The sequence below is a fragment of the Alosa sapidissima genome, chromosome 15 (assembly GCF_018492685.1).
Source record: "Alosa sapidissima isolate fAloSap1 chromosome 15, fAloSap1.pri, whole genome shotgun sequence".
NCBI lineage: Eukaryota > Metazoa > Chordata > Actinopteri > Clupeiformes > Clupeidae > Alosa > Alosa sapidissima.
The window spans coordinates 18,950,090-18,960,089 of record NC_055971.1 but is presented as its reverse complement, the minus strand read 5'-3'; the positions used below and the strand labels follow the sequence as shown (position 1 = coordinate 18,960,089).

At 46.0% G+C, this 10,000-nt stretch overlaps 1 protein-coding gene across 1 annotated transcript in view; it reads right to left on the bottom strand.

Annotated features, from left to right (window-relative positions):
- sik3 (SIK family kinase 3) overlaps positions 1–10,000 on the bottom strand; it is a 38,234-nt gene that overhangs the window by 17,608 nt on the left and 10,626 nt on the right. The window contains exons 2-9 of the mRNA XM_042063904.1: positions 7,548–7,664; positions 7,347–7,410; positions 6,777–6,938; positions 4,715–4,839; positions 4,390–4,513; positions 3,579–3,697; positions 3,097–3,207; positions 93–224 (exon numbers count right to left, since the gene is read on the bottom strand). Of these exons, the coding sequence (XP_041919838.1) occupies positions 93–224; positions 3,097–3,207; positions 3,579–3,697; positions 4,390–4,513; positions 4,715–4,839; positions 6,777–6,938; positions 7,347–7,410; positions 7,548–7,664 (954 nt within the window). The remainder of the gene's footprint in view (positions 1–92; positions 225–3,096; positions 3,208–3,578; positions 3,698–4,389; positions 4,514–4,714; positions 4,840–6,776; positions 6,939–7,346; positions 7,411–7,547; positions 7,665–10,000) is intronic.

The following is a 10,000-nucleotide window of genomic DNA, read 5'->3' as shown; positions in this document are numbered from 1 at the left end:
AGATAGATAGATAGATAGATAGATACTTTATTGATCCCCAAGGGGAAATTACTCCAGTACTCACAAATACAGTTACACACAGACAGACAGACCTGTACAGTGAGGGGGTAGCCCATGGGCCGCGGTGTGGGGGGCGGCAGCCGGAGGGTCTTGTGTTTCTTCAGTCGTTCAGAGAGCAGACTGTAGATGGCGCTGTAGTGATCGTAGGCGTCTGTATGCAGAGACTGATGGAGGGAAGACAGAGAAGAAAGTAAAAGAGATGAAAGATCTTTGTCAGAAGTCTGAAGATACTGGTTTTGGATTTTTCTTTCTTTTTTTGAACAGGAACAGAATTATTTATCTCTGATCAAGCTGTTTTTTTCACTGTACATTTCCCTTCAACACTCCCAGCTCATGAACTTCAGGGGAATATCGCTGGTAATCACTGCTGATTTTTCTCAGTAAGTTACACTTAGTAACGGCATTGGCAATGCTCTTGCAGCTGTACAGGATAAAGGCAACGAAAGGCAGCAGTTACGCAGCATTGCAATGGCTCAATTCCACCCCCCCCCCCCCCCCCCATCTCTCTCTCTCTCTCACACACACACACACACACACACAACCTGGCAAATCCCTCCTCAGCCTGTTTCTACAGAGCAAGTTCTGACGTAACACCAAACACCAACACCGAAACTGCGGGTCCATTGACTATCAACACAAATGCAACTATCAGGGGGCCACGTTCGTCTTAATGACAATCAGGGGAATGACGAAGGGCGATTAGGCTTGCTTGGGACCGCAAGCCCTGCCTGATGTCTGAGGTGGGGAGGGGGGGGGGGGTGGCAATCCCCACCCCACCTATCAGGCGCAAAGATAGATATCACTCAAAGCCTGGGCCTCTGTGTTGCCAAAACACAAGTTTGTACCCAGCAGAGGAGCCGTAGCGTAGCAGTAGCGTCGGCCTCCATCAGCACAGGCTTAGTGCTCACAGGGACCAGGGTTCCAATGTGGCCGGAGGTAATTTCCTGAACACAAACCCCCCCCCCCCACACCATTCACCGTCCTGCCAATTAAAGGCTAAAAAGCCCAAAAACATAACTTTAAAAAAAAAAGTTTGTACCCGGAAACGTCTCTCAGCAAGGTGTAGGGGACGGAGAGAGAACACAGAGAAAGCAAAGTGGAGGGAGCGCAAGAGGTGCAGAATGTTGAGTCACAGGCAGCGCGGCTAAAGTAGGCTCAGGCTACAGAGTGCCAGTGCATCAGCACTGCAGAACAGAAGCCAAGCGCAGCCGTAACAAGTGTTCCTCAGAGTTGCTGCAGCTACTGCTGGTGGGCTGACACACTCGTTAGGAACAGGAACACAACCAACCATGTGGTCACAGGGCACTGAAAAAATAGACATGGCTCAAGATAGCAGAGGCTACTAGAGGGTGAAAGTGTGTGTGTGTGTGTGTGTGTATATGTGTGTGTGTGTGTGTGTATGTATGTGTGTTGGAGGGCAGCAGCAGCAGCACACTAGAGTGTGGAGCGACACAGGGCATCGTAAGGAAGTGAGATGTGTCATATGCATGAGTTTAGGTGCACTAACGATTGTGCACTGCGATTTCAGGCTAACCCAAACAAAAGATGACCACTGTAAAAGAAAAACATGGTGATCTCATTGGTTGTAGCTCCAAAACGGTGGTCCTAAATTGTATTGAGAGAGATTTAAAAATGACCGTTGTCACACGACACTGCTACGACCTATCTATTTATTAACCAACAAAATGCTATCGCTAGTTAGGGACAAGTGAAGCTTGTGATTACTGCAATGGTAGAGGAACAGGACTTTTAATACTTTAAGACCATTAAGAATCGAATTTAAGACCAACTTCACAACCTTACCAGCAAAACAATACGAAGGAAAATCTTAATATCAGAATTACTAGTAAAGTAAATAAATATGGGCTGCAAAGTTGTATGAGGATGGTTATCCATTTTACATAAATATAATTTGTACTTAACTACATTGTGATATATCTGCAATCCATGCCACAAAAGTTCACATGACCACTGTCAAAATAGCATTAAATGGGAATTAATATAATTGAGACCTATGGAAATGTATTTCAGACCTTCATATAAGGCCTAATATTCAATAGTCCGTCTGTCGGTCTGTAACTTGTCCCAATAGCAAAGTGATGCATCACTTTAGACTTGTGGGGCCCAGAGTTCAATTCAGGGCCTGAACTGCAGATCTGCAGGGCTGTTTCTTCCTTGGTTGCAAACATGTAAAACAGGTTGAGCACCTGCAACCACAAGGCCTAGTACTCTTTTCCTAATCGATGTGTGCAACCACCAAAAGCTTCACAGCAATACATACCATCACGTTAACCTGTAACATTCAACAAAGAAATGTACCATATCTGTTTCAAATTCCCAATGCAGCATAATGCCCAGAACAAAATAGAATTGGCCAATGTATTGTGGAGGTCTGAGTCCACCAGTAAAAGCAAGCCAAAATGCACACAGGTGTTTTTTAGTCACACTGTGCTGTATTGGTTGATTGTTTAAAAAAATAAAAAATAAAATAAAATGCTGTGTAGTTGTTCCACACCGAAAGGATAAGAACACTGTGCTGTGTGGTTGTTCCACACCGGAAGCATGAGAACACTGTGAGGACATTACGGTTGTCATGTTTGTCTTACTGCATCTCTTGTTCTCATGTCCTGCCACATCACAGTATGATTGAATTGACTGAGATTGTGTAGTTAGTGTGGTCGTGAGCTGGAGGCTGCGTGAGACTTTTTGCATGAGAGCATATATATGTGGGTGAGTGTGAGATAGTCTGTCTGTTTGTCTTGGATTGCCCGCACCTGTGTGTGTGTGTTTATTTTGGATACGAGTAGTGTTGGGTGATCAAGTACAGTTAATGCTGGATATAATGAGGTCTCTGTGTTGTTATGTAAATGTATGGCTATGTGGCATATTGCTTTGAATGTAGTGGGTGTATTGTTGCGTTATGACAGTGTGTGTGTGCATATGAGGATGTGTGGTGTGTGTGTGTGTGTGTGTGTGTGTGTGTGTGTATATGAGGATGTGTGTGGTGTGTGTGTGTGTGTGTGTGTGTGTGTTCACCTGCAGTGTGCGCTCCCGGTCCAGACCCATCTCTGACATGGCCAGTAGCACCTGCTCATTAATGAGCTCAGTCTCTCGCTCCGTCTTCACCTGCTCACACTCCGCTATCAACTGAGACCCACAGACAGACAGACAGAGATACAGAGAGAGAGAGAGAGAGAGAGAGAGAGAGAGAGAGAGAGATACGGAGAGAGAGAAAAGAGTGAAAGACAAGGTCAGGTAAAGAGACAAAACAGACAGAAAGAGAGAGAAGAGTGAGAAAAACAACAAAAAAAATCAGGACCACAATGAGAGAGCACAGAAAAAAAAAAAATTGAAGGTAAACAAGGATGTGGGCTTGTGACACACGTCGTGAGTAAATGTCAGTTGGAAAAACCCAACAAAGGAACAAAGCCGGGCAAAGGTGGCAGAGGGGCAGCAGGATGGACTTGAATGACCAGTTATGTCCACAGACACAGCAGTGACTCGGAACATCCACTCACCCTCTCAAACTCAGGGTCCGGGTCCCCTTGTCTCATCCACTTGTTCTTACAGATCTGCTCCATGGAAAGGCGTTTGCTGGGGTCTAGGACCAGCATGTGTCGGATCAAGTACTCACAGTCTGAAACAAACATACACGCAGACACACTGTCATTAACATACATGCACATTTATGCAGCACTCACACACATCCATGCACAAAAGGTGTTACTGGACAAAACGTCAAGAAAATGACAAAATACGACAAAACATAAACTAATGACATTTGCTTTGCAGTGGTTAAATATAAAACTATATAATACAAGGCTAAATTACAAATGTTTGTTATAAAACTGCCAGCTCAAATGGTCAGCAAAGTTTGTGTATTCCATTTACATAACAGTAGCTATTTCTGCTTTATCTGAGAGAACAAACAACTGTCCTTCTCATTCGTCACCACTCCTTAACTTCACATCACAAACAACCACTTAATCAGACGGTCATCAATAAGACCAACTTTAAAAAGAATGGGAACCACAACTAGTTAATCAGACGGTCGTCAATAAGACCAACTTTAGAAAGAATGGGAAGCACAACCACTTAATCAGACAGCCATCAATAAGACCAACCTTAAAAAGAACGGAAACCAAAACCACTTAAATCAGACGGTCATCAATAAGACCAACTTTAAAAAGAAAGGGAACCACAACAAGTTACGGTCATCAATAAGACCAACTTTAAAAAGCATGGGAACCACAGTCTTTCAGTCAAATCTGATAGTCTTACAGCAGCATATGCTCATGAGACTCAGGCCACAGACATGCCAATGCTCACCAGTGGACATGAAGAAGGGGATCCGGAACTTTCCACTTAGCACTCGAGCCCGGAGGTTCTGAAGGGTACTGCCATCGAAGGGTAGAGCGCCGCACACGAGAACATATAGCACCACACCTAAACTCTGCAGAAATCATGAGGGAGGGGAGAGAAATAGAGAGAGAGTGATGAATAGACTGAGAGGGAGAGAGACAGATAGAAAAAGAGTTATGCATAGAAAGTGAGAGAGAGGAAGGCAGGGTGCACAAGAGTGAAGAATGAAGAGAAGGAGGGATGATGGAAGAAGACAGAATAAGAGAGGAGACCGAGTGAGGGGACTCCCTACCCAGATGTCTACTTTGGGTCCATCGTATTCCTTCCCTTCGAAGAGCTCGGGAGCAGCATAAGGGGGGCTCCCACACCACGTCTTCAGCAGCTGACCTCGCGAGAACAGGTTACTGAAGCCAAAGTCTGAGAGACGAGAGAAAGGATTTTATGGAAGTCCACACAGACACTTGGGTTTCCTATTCCCCAGCTCCCTCATACTATGCATGACTGCCTTGGCAATTCATGGGTTTCATCAGGTCACTTTCCACAGGTGTATAAAATCAAGCAGCTAGATTATGAATGCAGACTGCATGGTGCTTGATACACCTGTGGAAAGGGACCTGATGAAACCCATGAATATGAATGTCTTATTTGTCAAGCCAATAAAGCATTTTGGAGAGAGAGAGAGAGAGAAAGACAGAGAGAGAAAGACAGAGAGAGAAAGACAGAGAGAGAGAGAATCAAAATACACTATATTGCCAAAAGTATTGGGTCACCTGCCTTGACTCGCATATGACTTAAGTGACATTCCATTCTTAACATGACGTCAGTCCACCTTTGCAGCTATAGCTGCTTCAACTATTCTGGGAAGGCTTTCCACAAGGTTTAGGAGTGTGTTTATGGGAAACCATTGGAAAGGTCCATAAAGACATGGAAAACCATTTTTGTTGGATGAGAAGGCCTGGCTCTCAGTCTCCACTCTAATTCATCTCATACTGTAGGGTTGAGGTCAGGACACTGTGCAGGCCAGTCAAGTTCATCCACACCAAACTCTGTCGTACTTGTCTGACTGCATTGTGCCAAGTGTAAAGTTTGGTGGAGGGGGTATTATGGTGTGGGGCTGTTATTCAGGAGCTGGGCTTGGCCCCTTAGTTCCAGTGAAAAGAATTCTGAAAGCTTCAGCATACCAAGAGATTTTGGATAATTCCATGCTCCCAACTTTGTGGGAACACTTTGGGGATGGCCCCTTCCTGTTCCAACATGACTGTGCACCAGTGCACAAAGCAAGGTCCATAAAGACATGGATGACAGAGTTTGGTGTGGATGAACTTCACTGGCCTGCACAGTACTGACCTCAACCCTATAGAACACCTTTGGGATGAATTAGAACGGAGACTGAGAGCCAGGCCTTCTCGTCCAACTTCAGATCTCACAAATGCGCCTTTTGAAGAATGGTCAAATTCCCATAAACACACTCCTAAACCTTGTGGAAAGCCTTCCCAGAAGAGTTAAAGCTGCTATAGCGGCAACGGGTGGGCCGACGTCATATTAAACCCTATGGATTAGGAATGGGATGTCACTTAAATTCATATGCGAGTCAAGGCAGGTGACCCAATACTTTTGACAATATTGTGTATATCAGCTTTGCTCTGAGACACTGATGTGACTTATTTATTATACTTTTTATTTATCTGCAATGGGCTCAGTGCACCCATACATAATTCATTAGCTACATAATACACATTTACACAAAATTATACATAATTTATTTGCCACACTAGTAATGGGCACGTGTCCAATCTGACAGATACTAGCTGATTCCCTCTTCATATGGTAGTGTCTAAACCCTGCTGGCAAAACACAAAATATTTCAAAATATGCCTATTTCACACACACGTATACAAACACACCCAGACACAAACACACATTCTCGTATTGATATTCTAGTAGGGACCTCCCATTGCCTTCCATTATACAGTAACTAAAGAATACAAAACTAGGCCTAGAGCGAACCCTATGCCTGACCCTATCAATCAGTTAAAATTTTTTTTTGCCTATGTTCTAAGAATATACCAAAAAACATTCACTTACAGGGAAGGCACACCAGTTAGCGTAACTGAAGCGTTCCATTCGCAACGCATAAAAACCATTTTAGAAGACTGGTCTCTTTTTTTCGAACGTACCCGCCGCTATCAAATCTGATGTAGCTACTTCCATTGATTATAGTGGAAGCTAATTGTTGCAGCAGACGCAGCGCAAACGAAACGCTTCAGTTACGTGCCTGGTGTAGCTTCCCTGTTAGTGGTGACCTGACACACACACACCCACCCACACACACACACACACACACAGTCCTGTACCTGCGATCTTGATGTTGAGGTTGTGGTCCAGCAGCAAGTTTTCAGCCTTCAGGTCACGGTGCACAATGTTGCGGCAGTGGCAGAAGTGCACTGCCGCCACAATCTGTTTGAATTTCCGCCGAGCATCCTTCTCCGCCATCCGCCCATGAGCCACCAAGTGATCTGAGAGCGAGAGAGCGAGAGAGAGAGAGAGAGAGAGAGAGAGAGAGAGAGAGAGAGAGAGAGAGAGAGAGAGAGAGAGAGAGAGAGAATGTGACCATCAGAAAGGGTTAACAGACTAAAACCTGTTGCACATGACCTCTTAGTAGGAGTAGTAGGAGTAGGAGGAGACAGGCTGAGAGACGAGAGAGCCAAGGAAGGCAACAGTGGCGGTGAGAGGTGAAAAGAATAATAATAAACAAAAATCTCTGGAGGCAGAGATGTTTTTAGAGAGAAATGCAAGATATGATCAGGCAGCACGGAATGACAGAGAACACACGCAAGGAGAAACAGGGCAGGGGGGATAGATACAGCATCAAAGACATGGAAAAAAAAAAAAGAAAGAACAGGCACACAAAACAGACAACTCACCGAATATTTCCCCTCCACTGGCGTACTCAGTCACTAGATAGATCATCCTTTCTGTCTCCATCACCTGAAGGACACACACACACACACACACACACACACACACACACACACACAGGTAAACAACTAACACACAGCAAGACATATTTCCACTCTTATATATGAAAAAGGGAGAGAAGACAAGATTGGGTGGGGAGCAGTGACCTGGTAAAGGCGGATGATGTGAGGGTGTCTCAGCATCTTCATGATCTGGACCTCCCTGAAGATCTTCTTTAAGTTCTCATCATCAAGCTGGGTCTTGTCTACTATTTTTATCGCCACCTGTTTTTCCAAAGCAAGAAGACGAGAAAGAAAGGAATAGAAAAGAGAGAGGGAGAGAAGGGGATAGAAAGAGAGAAAAACAGAGACAATTTTTAGCATGGAACTCAAAACAGCAGAGCTGAGATGTGAGCGTCTGGGACATTTGTGTTTGCTTTCAATACAGCAGCCCAGCAGCTCTGAAACAAAATGGTGCTTGAGAAACGAGTGGACTTGTGTGATGGACGACAGCCCACTCAAGTCAGGCATAGAGAGAGCCCGCAGCCTCACAGCTTTGCTGGAACACAGTCGCAAGAGGTGACCAGGCAGTGAAACCAGAACTACGCCAGGCTACAAAATGTCGGGGGTTAGGGACGCTAACCACCAGTCGCTCCTCCAGAGATCTACACCTAGCCATTCAAATGTAAAAAGCACAACAATTACGACAGGTATGGAAATGGCTTGTATTCATTTATGCAATGAACCCATACATCAGTGAGTGCAGAGGCACAGGCTTCTCGGTTCAGCTGAGGACACGCCGGACATATCTCCCTGATTGCCCCTGCATCCTGCATTCTGCTGGGAGATGGACCGTTTCAAAACAATGCTGTGGCGCGGCGCGCGAGGAAGCGATGGGAAGCACGTCTATTCCTCACAGGTATGAACAGACTGACTGCAAAATGATGGACCCATTTTCCACCGTCACCAGTGATTTATTATCCTGTGATTATCCTCATCCCTCTTTTCCCTCGGTGCGGCAGAAGAACCGGGTTTAACACCCCCCCCCTTGCCGTGCAGGTTCTTCCCCAGATCGGGTCGACATCAGGGGCCTTTTGTCCTCTTTTTTTTCTCTCTCCAGGCTAAAGACAACAAGCACATGCCAAACACAACGGCTGGCTCGGATATTAGGGGAAAGGGAAGAGGAGAGAGGGGCTCTCTGTTGTGCGTGCGTGTGTGTGTGTGTGTGTGCGTGTGTGTGTGTGCGTGTGTGTAGGATGATGGTCCGAGGAGGGCAGGGGGGTGGCCGGGGCACATGGTGTTCCGTCTGTGAACTCTCACTAGGGCTGTGTGTTTGTGTGTGTGTGTCCCTTCCAGCGGCTGTGTGTGTGTGTGTGTGTGTGTGTGTCCCTTTCAGCGGTATTTTAAGCCTCCGTGAGGCTATTATTGGAACTGGCAGTCATCCAGCTGTGTTGATGTAATCTCTCTCTCTCTCTCTCTCTCTCTCTCTCTCTCTCTCTCTCTCTCTCTCTTTATCTACCTCTCTCCACCCAAGCCCCGCACCCAGGCCCAACATCTGGAATGGGTCTGCGTGCACATGCACGCACACACACACAGTCAACATAGTGTGTGAGAAGGATGGAGAGAGAGTGAGAGAGATATAGAGAAAGAGGGAGAAAGACAGTGAGCGAGAGAGAGAGAGAGAGAGAGAAACCGCCATAGAGAGGCGAAAAGGCCAGAGAAGGTGCACTGTGGAAAATCACACCGGCGTCCCACATATTTGGAGAACATGAAGTCCCGCGGCATGCAAATGGCCCTAAAATAAGGAAATCAGGCAGAAATGCAGCAGCACGGGCACCTTTCACCCGGCCAGTGAGTGCCTGTAAAACTGCCGCTGCCGGCGGCTTATTCTGTTCGCTGATAAGACTGGGGGGGGGGGGGGGGGGGGATGGGGGTGCATGTGCCCTGAGCTGGCCTCCAGTGCACTAGCAATGGGTGCAATGTTTTTTTTCCTGCCAAGGAAAAGATACAGAGGCAAAAAAAACACAACAACGGTCAACGGTCAGCGATGACAGCGGATGGTAGCATGGGCAGCCGTGACTGGCAGGTGAGCGGATGCTGAGCTGGCCGTCGGCAGGAGGCTGCAGGGACAGAGTGGTGAACAAGCAGAATGCTTCTCCCAGGAGACGTGCTCGGGAGATGTTTGCCTTCAGCGGTTTTGTTGTGTGGAGGCGAGATGCTTTGTGGGCAGGTCGCGGGAGAATGCACTTGGCCCAGCGACGTGCAAACTCAACTACCCGTGAGGCTCGGGGTAAGAGGCAAGCAATGCAAAGTGCAACACATGAGATTTTAGAGTTAAAAATCATTGACAATGTATACCCTAAAGCCAAAAACACTGCATTGTAACTTATAGGTGAGAAACACACATAGACGCACAAACACACAAACACACAAACACACACACAAACACACACACACACTCAGTTTAGGTACAAAAATAATGACTTCTTTCAAAATATTACATTCAAACAAAAATATTTTCATCAAATGTAAAGGACATCCTCCAGTTTTCACTTGGAAGAGTGCAAGTAATTTCTAACTCGTCTCAGGGCATATCAAGTTGAGAGGCAGAGACGAACAGA